This window comes from Phaethon lepturus, unplaced genomic scaffold (genome assembly GCF_000687285.1).
Source record: "Phaethon lepturus isolate BGI_N335 unplaced genomic scaffold, ASM68728v1 scaffold1039, whole genome shotgun sequence".
In the NCBI taxonomy this organism is placed as follows: domain Eukaryota; kingdom Metazoa; phylum Chordata; class Aves; order Phaethontiformes; family Phaethontidae; genus Phaethon; species Phaethon lepturus.
The window spans coordinates 99,114-115,608 of record NW_010560998.1 but is presented as its reverse complement, the minus strand read 5'-3'; the positions used below and the strand labels follow the sequence as shown (position 1 = coordinate 115,608).

The 16,495-nt window shown below is 36.4% G+C and overlaps 1 protein-coding gene across 1 annotated transcript in view; it reads left to right on the top strand.

The window, feature by feature from the left end:
* Positions 1–5,472: 5,472 nt before the first annotated feature.
* Positions 5,473–16,495, top strand: part of FTO (fat mass and obesity associated) — a gene marked incomplete at both ends in the record, with an annotated part of 71,180 nt that continues 60,157 nt past the window's right edge. The window contains 3 exons of the mRNA XM_010293818.1: positions 5,473–5,562; positions 8,377–8,454; positions 13,933–14,593. Of these exons, the coding sequence (XP_010292120.1) occupies positions 5,473–5,562; positions 8,377–8,454; positions 13,933–14,593 (829 nt within the window). The remainder of the gene's footprint in view (positions 5,563–8,376; positions 8,455–13,932; positions 14,594–16,495) is intronic.

Here is a 16,495-nt window from a genome sequence, read left to right as displayed (position 1 = left end):
TTCCTTATAGCTGGTTGCATGGCACAAGCATTTGCACTTAGCACCTGCTTTTTCTATGTTAACACTGTCTTCAGCAGTGTTACCAAGGGGAATCTGAAAACCACACTTGATGCTAAACTTAAGTATTTAAGGAAATATATTTTTTTTTCAAGGATCATTTTATTTTCACGTTACTTTTGACTGCTGTTTCTTCTGGGTGATGTTTTCTCCCCCCACCTCTGTTTTTTTAAAGTACCCTTATTACACAGTGAGTACTTCTACCATTACCTATCAAAATACATACAGACCAGACGTCCTGCAAGGCTCATATATTTTCTGGAAATGAAGAAAAGCTGCAGGAACATTAATTACATCTTTGATCTTGCTGGTGGTTCTGAAAAACTGTATTAGCGTGACCTGCTCATGTGTGTGTTTCAAAGTTCTTTCTCTGTCTCCATCAACAGAAGTCACAAAGGTTCTGATTCTGCATCTTAAGCTGTATCAGCCCTTGTTTTTCATTCTGGAGGTCCTTGATTCATTCTCTGGTTGCTGGTCAGCGTGTTTGCCCTTGCTTTGCTACACTGATTAGATATTATACCCCAGTGAAGGTTGTACAATTCCACTTTGCAGATATGCCATGCTTCCCAAAATGTTGTGATTCATAAGGGTTCTTTGTGTTTCCTTGAGCTATTCAAGGAGGAACAGCACCATGTCACTATATTTCCCATTCATAAGCATAGTATGCAACTCCCAAGGCTATTCAGCTCTAGTACCCCACATTCTGGTAATAGACTTCAGTGGAAGTTAGGCAACATCAGTAACAACTTAGTGTTCTTAGAACATGGAGGTCTACAGATAGCAATTCCAAATGTATCCTTGTTTCAGCATTAACCCTTGTTATAAACTATGGTTTTATTTTATCTGTTTTTAATCTTTATTAAATCTTTTCTGTGTTAAAGGATTGGTGCTTTGTATTTCACAACTGGCCAAACCCACTTGGTTTCTTGGAATTGGATGTGTAGGGGCAGTTTTGCTACATTGTGCAGAACCAATTATTTGTGACAGTCAAAAAGGTTTCTGTCTGCTGATTCTTTGGAGGTGAGCTGCTTAAGAACTGCTTGATTAAGAAATGTTCTCGGCAGCTATTGGCTATTCTTCAGTGAAACTATGCAAAGAAAGGCATGCAGAAATGGCCCAGAGTCCTTGTGATTCACAAACATGTTGATCTAAATGTATCCACTGTTTTAAACATTTTTTTAGGTGCATGTATGCTCTTGTGTCCCTATGTGTAAGAAGAAAACTGAAGAACTGGAAATCTGATTGACACCTGATCGTTATTTTCGATCAAAGTTTCAACGTCCTTACTTCTCGCCTAAATACAGCTGACTTGTTTGCCAAGTGGTACCTGCTCGAAGAGGATGCACAGATGATAGAGGGTACAAGAAATGGATGCTGGTGTCAAGATGCTTGCAGTGATGGTAGACGTTTATTGACAGGTATACTGAGGAGGCTTAGGGGTATTTTGTCAGCAAAAAGTGGCTGTGTTTTGAATGAATTATTTCAAATTTCTCTTATGATTATTTCAAGTGCTAATCCATGCATGACAAATCTACACTCAGCTGGGTAAGAAAACTGCCAGTTCTGTTCCATTAACAGCCACTGGCCACAGGTAACAGTGTTCCTGTAGGTTAAAACAACAATTAAGGGGCCCTTAACATGTCAGGGTGGGGAGACGGGGGATACTGGTAGCAAAGACATTTTTAACACATTGCTAAGCTGCTTCAATGCATAAATTAACTCTTAGTTCAGTTACATCAGTCAAGTATGTTGTGCATATGCATGACTGGCCTGTGTGTGTGTGAACCAAAATCTGGGCCTGTTCATTTATGAGAAAGGGTAAGAGAGGTTGAAATTAGTAAGCAAAGCCAAACAGTACCTTTGCAGGAAAGAATGTCAAACAGTCTTTTAGACAGCTGCTCAGTTACTGGTGTTAGACTTGTAGTCTTTGCATTAGAGTAAATTGTTCACTAGGTAATTTTTTTGATGACCAGATCACTTGAATTGCATCTTACTACTTCTGTAGCTGAACTGGTTTGTTCAGTTGGAGAGCAAGATGCACAATGGTTATATTAAAAAAACTAGCATACTTAGTTGTAATATAGTTAGGAAATGGATTTATGGGTATTAAATACTGTTAGAGTGATAGGTAATTTTAATATGAGCTTATTATTATTGATATTATTGTTGATATTATTATTAATGATATTATTATTATGATGATGATTACAAGGTGTTGTCCTTCATATAAATTATTTTTGGCAAATAGTATTATAGGGGGGAAGATACAGTATGCAACATGTGGTACAGTATGGTCATATGTCTGCCAATATTTTTGACAGGCTGGATTATAGAAAGAATGTAGCACAGACAAGGCTTTTGGTAAGACTTGAGTGTCATGAAGGGTAACCTGGAAATATAACTTTCATGTGAGTAAATGGTGCTGTAAAATTGGCCAGTCCCTTAAGATCTTTCAATGAGTGGAGTTTACAGAAATAATTTGAAGAAAAAAATTTCTGAAATCTAATATATGTGATAATGGAGAAATAGAAGCGGTAATAGTGCATTTAGAATGTATTTTTTATTACCGAGGTTCATTTCTGGCATAACTGGTTTTAGTGAGCCACTTGAATGATCTTGGTTGCTATGAAGTTTTAATGGCTAACACTTGCAAAGCCTTGCAGTTTAAACAACTGTCAACTTCAAAATCACATTCCTGCCTTAAGTAACTATCCTAAATTTGGTGGATTTTTTTCCTTTTTTTTTTTTTTTTTTCTTTTTTTAAAAACATGTGAGAGAATGTTAGGAGGTAAGGTTGTGGAAGTTCCTGTAAAGTGGTGGCTTTTTTCTAGATGGGGTCTTAGTACTGTGTCACAAAATTTTTACTATATAAAGTATTTAATGTTTCTCCTTTATAAAGCCATTGAGCTCTCACTTCAGAGCACTAGCCCTTTTCTTCATGCATGAGTTGAAAGAAATCCATGTTTTATTTTAGTTGATTAAAAAAAAAAAAAAAAGAGAAACACAGGCCCTAATGTACATTCTTATGTGGGCAAGAAGCTAATAGAAAGGAGGGATTTTTGGAAAACCAGAAGTTTGCATTTAAATTTGTGATACAGGTTATTCTTTCATGACAATACATATTGTCAGAATGCCTCGCTAAACTTGATAACCTTTTGGAAAACAAAAGACTATTGGGAAAAACAGTACTGAAGATGATACTTTCTTATGCTTTGAATAGAGGCCCTTTTTTTCAGAAGCTACTCCAGAAGTTTCTGCAAACATGTTGGATTGCACTGAAGACAAAAAGATGTCAGTGTCTGTGTTTTACTAATTCTAGTCCCGAGTCAGTAGTCTCAAAAGTGTAAAAACTGCAGCAGGCAGTTAGCAAAACTTTTTAGGATTAAAAAATTGGCGACTATATTAAGAACTTCTGATGAAGAGAGCTAAGGTAGAAGGGCTTTTGTAGGCTGTGAGAGGAGGTGATGTTTCAAAACTACCAGGCCTTCCTTTTGCACTCTCACCTGTAGCAGTATATTGTTCCCTCCTTCAGCCCCAGTAAGATTATTTGTCAGATGTAGACATAATATAGGTAAAATTCAGCCTAGGTAAAATGTTCAGCCTTCATTTTTACCTCTTTGTCTAAGATTGCTGGGGGTGGGTGGGAGTGAAAATGCTGAGCGTTTTCAATCTTTGCTGTATATTAAAAATAAATTGTTGATCCCATGAAATTAAGGCAACATTAGGTGGGACTTTAAGTCACTGTAACATGACTATAGTCATGTTGTGACTTATTGTCACAGTTGTGACCTCACAAGTCAGGTAGTGAATCAGAAAATTCAATTACTTAGCAGGGAAGAATGTATATAAGTACATAGAATTGTTTTGCTGGTTGTGCTGTCTTCTCTGCATCAGGCAAGCACCAGCTTGCTGAAAGGTAAATTGCAGAGTCCAGCCAGTTCTTAGCCGTCTGCAGAGTACTCAAAAAGGTTGTTCCCTAGTGTGATGTGTGTATGAAATATTTGTCAATAATAAATACGTAAGAATTGTTAAAAGGAAATAGGAAGTTAAATGCATCAGTGAGATACTCAGTTTTTGTTTGAATTGTCTTCTTTCATGAGTCTTTTCCATAGCATGATTCATCTTTTACTTCATTCTGCATAATGCTGATTGTGAGGTGAAAGCAAGTAATCAATGGCTGAAAAAAAGTTTGCTTGCATCCTCACAGAGGTCAGGAATTGTGCCTGTTAGATGTTCCAAAATACTGTCTTTTATGAAAAAAATCTTTTTTTAGGGAATAGTGAGATGGCCTTTTCCAGAATAGTGGGTAGCAGTCATGTTTTTTGACAGTCTACTAGTTTGAATAACAGATACCTTTTCAGCTGCTCATCAGAGTGAGTTCTTGTTGTATAAGTAAATACTAACATCCTAAAGTGTTTCATAGGCACTGTTGTATCTGTCCATGTCTTGGACTTGTGTGACTGACTTTTTATACCTGTATGGGATGCTGTTCCAGGTCCAGAGAGATTACTTGGTGTAGTGAAGCTGAAATTTTCCCCAAATTCAGGAGAAATGCGGGGCTGCACACAGGGTTATCTTTTTAGAGATAAGTTACTTAAGTCTCCTTGTGTGAACAAATGCAATTTCTTCAATAAATTCTTCAGTGTATTTTGTGCCAAGTACAGGGGGAAGCAAACGTTTGCTTCTAAATGTTTTCAGTGTTTTTATGTGTTAGAAATTGTTGCGACATTGCAGCCTTAAATTTGTTGTCAGAACTAATTTCAATAATATTTCAATAAAATTAGTTTTCAGAATTGTTTCAGCCTAGACAATAATTTGTCAGTTGGAAAATGACTGTTATCTTCTGACTCGTTTGATGATGAAACTAAAGTGGGAATTCTATGTTTGAAACACCAAGGCCTTCATAAACCTTTATAGCCTAGATATTGAACTTGTGTGTTACAATCGAGAGAAACAAACCTTTTGAGAATGATATTGACACCCTGCAGGGAAATGACAGCTGCAAAAATTTTTATCCTGTCATGCTTCTTGGCCAGAAAATGTCAGAACAGTCCCATCTTTCCCTTATACCACTCAATTTGAAAATAACAAACCGTGGGTGTGTAATATAACTGTATTTTGGCTTGTGACTTTGATGTGCGTTAGCTGTGTTTCTATTACTTCTCCTTCTCTGTAACACAGAATGCTTTATTTCTATTGCCATGAAGAAACTTAGGAAAAAAATTAAATAAAACTGGCATGTATAGTGATTTGAGAGATTCCAATTATTGCTATTGCACTTGCTGAATTTTACAACCAATCATCTTGTTAATAAACCTGTTTATTACTAAGAAATGATCCGAGCTTGTTAAAATCTGCAGCAAGTTCATCGCACGCTCTGAAATTGGGTATTAATGCTTCTGTTATTCATTCCAGTTATCAGAGTCAGATGTAATAGATCCATTAACAGCCACAGCAGCCTATGAAATAGGATACTTGCAGACGTTTTCACCTTTGAAGGCCCAAGTACAACAGTTACAAGGTTTCTTGAGCTGGGCAGAATGCATGATGACATTATAGGGATGGTGCACATAAGATTATCTTTCACATATTAGCATCGCTAATATATATATATAAAAATTATATTGGTTTTTAAAATGTAAGAAACATAATATTGGTACCCAAATAAACTGTTAGACTATTGATAATTTTTAAAATGTAAACACCAGATTTAGAAAAATGCTTTTAAGATGCCTGATACCTTCAAGTAAAGGCAATTTTAAAAAAAATTATTTAGGGGCTGATGTGTTGAAAGAGCCTATAAGCGATGCTTAGTGTAACAGTGCTTACACATCAACCAGCTGGTATAGCCAGATCTTCAGTTTTTCTCTTATTTTACTTTTTGGAGGTATTTGTGAGTAGCTTGATGTTTTTGACATCTGTGTGACAGCTTCTTGCATAAGAGGTGAGCAGTGTCTTATACCACCCAGCTGTCTGTATTAGTCTGTACATCAAGCTGAAGAGCAGCACTTAGCCAGATCTGACAATCAAATGTGAACTAGTACTACGTATACACAAGAGTGCATTTTACTGTGGTGTGCTTTTTGCCAAGAGGCTGGTACTTGACAGAAATTGTCAGAATTTCTTCTTCCCACCTCTTTTTTTCCCCACAGATGTGAGTCCATGTTGAAATATATTATTACAGAAAACAAAGCAAATCTAACGTTTTCAGTGATTTCATGTAATAACATTGCAGCAAGCTTTTTGTAATAGAGAAGTTTTATTGTTTTAGAATATGCAGCAAATTACCATGTCGTTTTCTGCCATCTTAATCTGAAGTTACATTATGCTGGGTTTCACCATGTCTTCATGTCAACATACCAACAACCTGTCCCCAAAGAAAACTACAGACCTAGAGAAATTAAATTACATTGCTGGCATGTAAATATTGCTGCTGCTCTTCTCAGTTTATTGAGTCGGTGATCAGCAGGTTGCAAGTATGGAGATGAGTAAGTGAGAACTACTTGCTCTTGTTTTAGTTTGACTGATCTGTGAGCTGTAAACCCTAATCTTCTACACTTCCTCATGAATTTAAGCTTCTGTCATCTTCGTTGATGCTGAAATTTGAATAAATGAAATTCACTGTCATAGCATAAAATAACAGTAACACTCTTCATAGTTCAGTTTTCCTTGTTTATGTGTTTGGTGTAAGGCAGAAGTTAGTTACTACTGTAGTATTTTTCTTCCTTTTTTAAATAGGATTGCCAGAATAGGGAAGACCTGTTTTGGCCTGTATATGCAACCCTAAAAGATTATGAAAAGGGTAATTTACAACAGAAAAAAGAATTTTTTTTAAACAATATCTTGTCTATGGAATAATCAATTTGCAGTGACATCTAGGTGATGAATATGTAGTTGTTCCCATATAACTTGGGTTTATGAAAGTGTTAGTGATACCCTTTTTAACTTAAGCCGTGTTTTCCTTTGTATTATACCCTTACAATTAGTCTAAAAACTGTATTCCATTTCCGTCTGGTCTTATTCTTACAACATAAAAGTATTGAGCGAGCTGCAACTTCAATTATTCCTTTTGCTAGCGTTTATGTAGTTGAAAATACTACAATAAAACTGAGAATTTGAATCCTGTTATCTGAAATATTCGAGCATTATAGCAGAAGTAGTTTTATGATCTTTGAGTTACATTTTTGTTAGTAAATATTTGTTAATGATCAAAGTTGGTAAAGAAACCATTTCTGCAAGCTAAAAGAAAGACTAAATAAAGGAAACTGTATTAGTCTTCTAGGCCAGTACTTCCACTGTAACAATTTTTACACTGTTGTTAATCTCTGCTTATGTTGATTTAATGTTGAGTAAGACTGTGAGTAGATAAATGTGAATGGATTTGTCATGGATTGGGGTTGTTTGATTCCAAAAATCTGATGGCATGTTCCAAGCATTTCTTGCACTTTCCAAATCTTTAGCTGCACAATTCATTATATAATGCATGCAAAAATTCTGTTTTTATTAATAAAAACCTGGAAAACGCAGTTTGGGGAAAATCAGGCATTTACCTTAGCAATTTCTTACTGATTGTGTTGGCTAAACATTGATGGAGGTACTCTCAGTCTAAAACACAAATAAAAAGGGAGTTAAGAGAACAAGGGGACAGAGAAAACCTGCTCTTCAGAGTCAGCTCGTTTTTTGCATACTCCCAACATCAGACGAGATTTGTGGCTGTCTGCTGGGATGGCAGGTCTTGAGTATGGCTTTTTAAATACTGTCAGGTTGTAGGGGCTTTGGTGTGCAATAGATGATGTTTACTTTTTCCTTCATATACCCATTTCAGAACACATTTTATAATATGCCTAACATTGAGGGTCATTGTTTTAATAAAGTATATAATTGAGCCATTTAAGGGAATAAGAACTTTGTGGCCATTGGATCCACAAATTGAGGTAGAAAATAAAATGAGAAAGAAATAAGAAATTAGTGTCAAAGTACAAGGTACGCATAGTTCTGAAGAACATTAGAATCCTTCTTGGTGAAGGATTTTCATCAGTGTAATAAGGACTGATTATCTTAAAAAAGAATTTAGGAGGAAAAATACTCACATGCTCTGAAACAACCTAACCTGAATTACTGCATTGTAAGTGGAAGAGCTCCATTGATTTTTTTTTTTTTTAAATCCATTTTTCCTTATTTAATTTCCCAGAATTGACGGTAGCAAGAGAAATAATTGCACACATTTGTGTGTCTTTAATACAATTACTTTTATACTTGGCTGTTCATATCTTGCGTTTCAGTCTAATTTTCTGTTTCAAATTTACCCCTCCAAAACAGAAAAAAAAGCTTCTTGAAGAACTTGGAGAGAATAGACTTCCATATATGACACCAGACGATGCTGATTTCCATCAGTTGGTAATGTATTTCTTTTAACTGTACTTGTTCTAAACTAAAATGGCTCTTTGCACTGAACAAGAAATAAATCTTTCTTAAAAGATACACTGTGAAATCGGATATGAAAAGGGTGTCCCAATGGCTGATAATGTACTTCCAGCAAAATAAGGCCTCTAGAATTTGGATTATTCAAGAATGAAAACTTTATGAACTTCATTTATCTTTAGGCTTTTGCCCTGAGTATCAGTACCCGAGTACCAGGTAACACATGTAACAGTGAATCAGTTTCTCATGCTTTGGTAAAATAAAGTCAGTCACCATTCTTGTAAAGTTGTTTTGTTTTGTTTTGCGGGTGGTGGTGGTATTTTTTCTGACTTAGAACTATTCTTTATAGCTCAAGTTTGGCAAAACAGGGAAAATATTTATACAGAAATTTGAATTTTTTTGGCTTAATTCTACTTTCAAACAGTAAGTATCCCTTAAGATTTTGCTTAAAAAACAAACTGTGGAAACTGGAATGCATGCCTCAAATGAAACCAAATAAGAGTAAAAACAGGCCCAGCAGCCACATGAGTAGTAAACCAAATGGGTGTATGGAAGAGTACTGTGAAATGAATAGAAGATTCTGCTTCTATCTTGGATCTTTCTAGGTCAGCTACAAAACATGTGGCAAGAATTTTAGGTTCAATCAGATCAAATCAGAACATGGTAAGATGAAAAGCCTAAGAAAGAACCTCATAGTTTGAACAGCTAGAGCAAGTCTGCTTACATTACAGGCACGTCACCTTTCCTGTATTGACATATGGCTCAAAGATGTATATGGTAGCATAAAAATAGGTATGACTCTTTCCTTGCAAGGATGAATTTCTCTCTGCAGGCTTCCAAGGCCTAGAAAAGTTTAGCACACGTCACACAACCGAAGAGGAAAGATGCATTTGTGGGTCAGGTACTGGACTGTGACTGAGAAGAACGAATTCAAACTCCAGCTTTGTCACGGGATTACAATTGTGATATTGAGTGGTCTGTATATTTCCCTCGCCTTTCTTGTTCATTTGGGTTGTGGGCTGCTTAGGGAAAGCATGGTTTTCTCCGTATCCTTGCAGTGCTGAACGTAGTGGAAATAAGCTGTTGACTGGGATCTTCAACAGCTGTAAGGATATAATAATATGAAAACACATAACTTACTGTTAGCTATGAAAGCACTTCTGTGGGTAAGGGCAAGGAGAAGTGCAGAAGAGCTGGAAAAGTGTAGAAGAGCTTAACAGTGATTTTTTTTTTTTCCCCCTTTACAAATAAAAGCCCCCCAAACATTCTTTTCAGTCTTAAACTAACATTCAAGAAGCTCTTCTCCCTTTTGAGACTCAGGTAGCTTCCTAGTCCTGTTACATCCCTTCCTGTTTGTTCTCTTCTTTTATACCTGTTGCTGACAAGAGCTGCTACGCCCAGCATCTTTTTCTTTTCTTCATCTTTGCAAATCCACAGTCTCTTGGAGCTGACGTGAAAAGAGAAGATGGAGCCAAGGCTGCCCAAATGGCATCTTGTTTGCTCAGTATCAGTAACCCATAAATATAGAAGACAATGGCAACAAGATAAGCAGTGAAATCAGACCTGTTCAGGCCTTAATAGAGTTTAGATACATTCTTTTTGAATCATATAGAATTATACTTTTTGTGTAGTGTTTGTGTGCATGCTAGGAATTGTGAACTATATGTAATAGTGCACGATAATGCATGATGCTTATCATGTATAAGAATCACCAAATTCTTACGGTGGCTATGAAATGTTAGTTTAATCACAGCTGTAGATTTTACAAGTTCCATGGTGCTTAAATGTACTATAGAGAGAGAGGAGATGAAAGGTGAGAGCTTGAAGACAACAAACTGGCAAAATAAAATACCACATACAGTTTAGTTTCATACTCTGTCTTTCCTGGAGAGACTTGCCTTGCTCCTTTACGGATTCAACCCTTATAAAGCAGGATATTTGAATGTGTTGGGAAGGTTAGGTAGGATGTTAGTAAAAAACTACAGTATCTTGTCAGGTATGGAAACGTACAGTGTGAACAAAATGAAGAAATTCCATCATACGCAAAACTTCACTGACATACTCTTTCAATGAGTCTTGCTTGATGAAGGATTTTAGAAACGGGCCCCAAACCATAGGCTGAAACAATGTAATGTTTAAAGCCAAGTGTGAACAAGGCGAAGTCTGTTAAAGGCAATTCACGAATAACTGAAGTACGAACTATCATTTTATGATTTAAGTGGTGGTTTGTTTAGCAAGGTTCCTTATTGCTGACTTCTAACTTTTATTCTATCACTTGAGTCATCCTGTAGGGTGATTCTCTGTATTGAGTACCACCATTAGAAATTAAGGCTTGTGTATATTTAAAATCACGTGTGTAACATTCATATGAGGAATTGAGCGTCAGTGTGCCTTTTTTTTTTGTCCTGTAGTTGCCAGTGACATACCTACTTCTTTCAGAGTGAACAGTGAATTCACCTTTAATACTTGCTGTCAGAGTTACAACACAGAGTACATGGTTGCTTCCCCTTTCCCATCCCCCAAAACAACAAGGTGTCCAGTGTGAACCCAGCGTTCACCCTGTGTTCTGATCCCTTAATGCTTTCCTTATGTAGGACATAGCACAATGAATGGTTAGAGATTTAAAGATGACCAAACTGTTTTCATGTGATGTGTTGGAAATGTGCTTCCACTTCCTGCTTGCTTCTGAGATATGTGTGGTTTTTTGTTTTGTTTTGCAAGGTAGAATCCCAAGTATACTGTGTAAAGCTTAATGATAAAATAGTTCTTAAGCACGTAATCTTAAAACACACCCTAAAAGTAACCTGCCTCTGACTTGGCTGGCGACAAAATGTGAAACACATTATCTCTGCAGTTCAGGAGGGAAATACCATGTTGTTACCTTCATAAAATCTGTATGCTTCCTTTCTAGTGTGTGTTTCCAGGCATTTAGTTGCTTTACATAGTATTGTTATTTCCCTCCTTTTGTTTGTAATAACTGTTTCAAATTTCATGCATGTGATTCATGTCAGAAATTCAGTATATTAAATGGTTTAAAAATATGTAGTAATAATGACTTTTAAAATATGCCATAATAGCATATGTAATGTGGTAATTGGTTAATCTGACCTGAGTATGTCTAATATACTCTATATATGTCCAAAGAAATACTGGGATACTAATAGAGAACTGTTAGTGCTCCTTTCTTTTATACATGTCATTTGCATAATGAAACAAATCATACAGTAATAATATTTATATGTCACAATATATAATGTTCTGTCATTATTAAGTATGATTGTGAAAGAATACTTATGACTCCCATCAACTTATATCCACACATGTGACTGTAAAATAGCTGTAAATCCTTAAAATTTGCAGTTACTGATTTCAGTACTTACTCTTTGTAAGGATTTTTTTCACCGTACTGTTCAAAGGCTACAGATACAAAGCACCGATTGAAACAAAGGTGACAGTTCAGGACCCCTAAAGGAATTGTTTCAGGCTTTTGGCAAGCTCAGGAGAATTGCACTTATCAAGTTTATATTCAGTTCTTTTCATGAAAGCTGGGATCCAGTGTTCTGTGCTGGGGATTGCAGAGGGACCTTCAAACAGATATCTGGGACTATTTGCAAGCTTTGGTATTTAATGTTAAGCATGTAAGTGCTATTGTCAGAAGTTATTATTATCTGTAGATAACGTTAGGGTTTTTTTACCTCTCTCTATGAAGCTAGTTTCTGGAAACCACAGGAATGTGTAAAAAAAAAAAAAAAGGGAGTTAGCTTCATTGTAAAAATTTATAAGTAATGGCAGCAAGGTTTATAGATAACATAAGATTTATTATGTGTAATCATTGTTTTTAAAATAGACTTCCTTTTATGTTCCCCTTTTTAGGGGAAACAAATGATCCTGTAAAGCCACCTCTTCAGTGCTGTAGGATAACAACGTGTTATGATGCAAAGGTCTAACTGTTTTCATGCGGTAGAAAATGTGCTTACTGACTTACTGCCTGGTTTGTGCTTTTAAAGGCACATTTTCCGAATTTTAAAATTAATTTCCTGAAAGGCAGGTTCAAATCTGACTTGGAAGTCGATAGTACTTGTAAAGTGGTTTTGAGTTATACCAGAAGGAGCCCACAGGTGGATCACAGGTCAGTGTGATGCTTTTGTGCTGGTGGCTTTTACTTGTTTTTTAGAAGCACTTTGAACATAAGCTGTTATGTTAGTAAAGGTTTTGGAGAGATCAGTTTTGTGCATCCATGTGCTCTTGCCCCATTGCCCTCAGATTTCAGTTTACCTTAAGTTTTCTTCCCACACCACAACCAGTTTTTACCTTTTCCCCAGACTAGTGACAAACTTCTGGACAGAAGGGAATAGGCGTAGTGGGTGGTTTGGAGCTTCACACATTGATACCTAATAGGCTCACATTACAACCTTTCCCTTAAGGGCAGTAGTTTGCATCTATTTCTTTTATTTATCTATTAATTTTAATGAAGTACATCAGAATTCAGTCTATTCAAGAACTTATTCTCTAGTTTTTGTCCAGTTCACCAAACAGTCTCAGCAGTAGCTAAAGCAGATTTACAGGCAACCAATAAAAGGTGTGATTATGTGATACTTCTTTAGAAAACCAGATTAACAAAATAAATTTATCCAAGCCTTCCTGGCGTGGGAAGCAGCTTTTTGCATACAAAGCAAGGTAGTGCTGATTAGCAGCATTATACCTTGCTGGGGGTTGTTGCCTCCACACACTAACGGATTCTGAATTCCAGCTGATACCAGAGCTGGTGTGGTCAGAAAAGGATATGACGAAAAAGGGTATTACAGGTGGGAAGATGGGGAGGAAGATGAGTTTGGAAGTTTTCTTTTATCTAAAAAGGGACCTTGTATCTAAATTAGGAGAGCTAACTGGCAGGCATTGAGGAATGTGAAAATAGAAAGGACCAGTATGTCAAGGACTATTTTGAAGATAGTGCAGCAAAATGTTGGCCTTTTTTGAAAGTATACATTTTCATTTGTTGTTTTTGCCCAAAAAATTGTTGTTATATAAAACTATTCCAGTTTGTCATTTAGCCCTCTAGAATTCTGTACATCAGAATGAGACAGAACAGTCTTTGCAGCCATCGCAAAAAGAGGAATTGCTTTGTTACTGGTTGATATTCTATTGTTTATATACTTAAAGTAGTATAAGTTCCCCAGGTGAATCTCTAGATAATACGTTCTATTGATTTCTGCCAGAATCGTTATTTACTTATTTAGAGATTTGCCCTGGTGATACTCTCTGGTTGGTGGCCACTGGTACGTATCCACAGTTTGTGCAGTATATTGGAATCTGAAAATAAAGTGATAAATACTGGCATCTATTTCTTCACCATATTCTAGACTAATGCTTGATAACTTGAAATACTTCGGTTCCTGTAAAAAGAATAATTATTTTGGTGTTTTTATTGTTGGTTTGTTTGTTTTTCTCCTTTAGTGGAAGACCAAGTATTCCAAGCTGATTTTCAGAAAATCTGATACAGTACCTGAAGAGCTCCATCAAATGGTACAAGAAGGATTTCTGACCTTGCAAAAACATGATTGTTTCTTTCGAGATCTTGTAAGGATCAAAGGAAAAGATTTTCTTACCCCAGTGTCTCGTATATTAATTGGAAACCCAGGATGCACTTACAAGTACTTGAATACAAGATTATTTACAGTTCCTTGGCCTACTGAAGGTTATGATCTAAAATATTGCAGTCCTCAAATACATGATGCTTGTAAAGCATTAATCAGACTTAATGACTACTTGCATATTGAAGCAGTCAAGGCATTACAAGGACAAAATTTGTTTGAGACCAAAGAAATTAAAGATACTACTGTAATAGATAGGGAGCAAATTTTTGCTACCCCTCTTACAGAGAAAGGGTCTGTTTCAAAAGATCAAAGCAGTTGTTGTGTACCAGACGATGACTACATAAGTATAAAGAACAGAACATCTTATAACTTGACTTTATTAAATTACATGGATCCACTACAAATGCTGTACTTGAAACAAGAACCTTATTTTGGAATGGGGAACATGGCAGTGAGCTGGCACCATGACGAGAATTTGGTTGAAAGGTCAACGGTTGCTGTGTACAGTTACAGCTGTGAAGGTGAGTGATGGAAGATATGAGTTGACTAGTGATATAAATATCTTACATTTCTGAAGCTCTTCCACGTTTCTTTCCTATGTGTGTATGTACATAAGCACACCTGCACGCTAGTCTAGATTTGTCATGTGCTTCTGAATACATAGTGGTACTTCTTATATTTGAGCCCTATCTTTATTTCTATTAAAACTTGTACAAAATATACCTGTGTTTACTGCAAATGGCTTATCAGTTGTTCTCTAAGTAGATTTAAAAATTGGTCTGATTAACTTCCTGACGAAGAGCCAGGAAATCAAAATCTGTCAAATACCTATTTCTGGTTAATGCATGTGCATATTTTTCTATCCTGTAAAATGTGTAATTGTAGTTGAGATCACTGTCTTTACTGTGTTATTTGCCATATACAAGCTTGCTTCTGCTTTATGCTGGTTTTACTACTCTTCTTCCTTTGGAAAGATCATTTTAGGTTGGTTTTGTATTAACGTATTACTGTATTTACTTGTCTTGTGATTTAACCCCAGTCAGCGACCTAGCACTACACAGCTGCTTGCTCACTCCCCCGTTGTGGTATGGGGGAGAGAATTGGAAGAGTAAAAGTGAGACAACTCGTGAGTTGAGACAAAGACAGTTGAATAGGTAAAGCAAAAGCCGTGCACACAAGCGAAGCAAAACAAGGGATTCATTCACCGCTTCCCATCGGCAGGCGGGTGTTCAGCCATCTCCAGGAGAGCAGGGTTCCATCACATGTAACGGGTACTTGGGAAGACAAACGCCATCACTCTGAACATCCTCCCCTTCTCCCTTCTTCCCCCAGCTTTGTATGCCGAGCATGATGCCATACGGTATGGGATATCCCTTTGGGCAGCCGGGGCCAGCTGTCCTGGCTGTGTCCCCTCCCAGCTTCTGGTGCACCCCCAGCCTGCTCGTTGGTGGGGTGGGGTGAGAAGCTGAACAGTCCTTGACTGCTTAGTAACAACTGAAAACATCAGTGTCTTATCAATGTTATTTTCATCCCAAATCCACAACTAGAAGCCTCATACTAGCTTCTGTGAAGAAAATTAACTCTATCCCAGTTGAAAACTAGAACAACTTGGAAGCATATACATTTTGTCTAGGCGTGCTGTAGTGCTAATGCATGTTTTGTTGAGGACTTGCCAATGTTTCTGTAGTTGGGAAGGGTGGAAGTTTTCCATTGAAAGACCTGTTGTCTGACAGGCTTTGCAGGCTCTCAGTTGTTTAAAAACCATTTAAATGCTGTATTAGGGGAAAAGAGTGTCGTTGAAGAGTCATTAAATATTTCTAGTTTAAAGTACCTTCCCCTTTTTTAGTCTTTATCTCAAGAACAGACATGAAGATTCATGTGTATTTCTTTCCTAACAATTTTTGAACAAAGCCTTGGATTTTTTTTTTAAATGGTTTCCAGTTTTGCAAACGTAAGATCAAAATTTAGACATTTGATTTGAATTTTCAAATGCTCCGTTATGTTTCATAAATCATGACTGATCTTTGGTCCTTCCAGAAATCCTTTGATGTTTGCTTCAAAACATGGAAAAATTCACATTGGTTTTGGTAGATTTTGGCTAAAGACCATGATGTAAAAATAATAGCTTATACTTTCACGTGCATTCTCTTGCTAGTTTTGCTATTAGCTTTGAAACTATGGGTCACTTTAACTTAATTTTCATCTGAAATCATGTTTACATTTTCCTGGACATAAAACATCAGCTGGCTTAGCAAACTGAATAAAAGAGATTCCTTGACCAATAGAAGTGTTATTTTGTTCATGAACTTTTTTCTGTCCTATTTGCCAAAGACGTTGATATTTTATGTCCAGTAAATGTATTTTTTTTTCAGTAGTACTGTAGATAAATATTTTTTCAGTAACATTTTAAGTTAAAGAAAAAT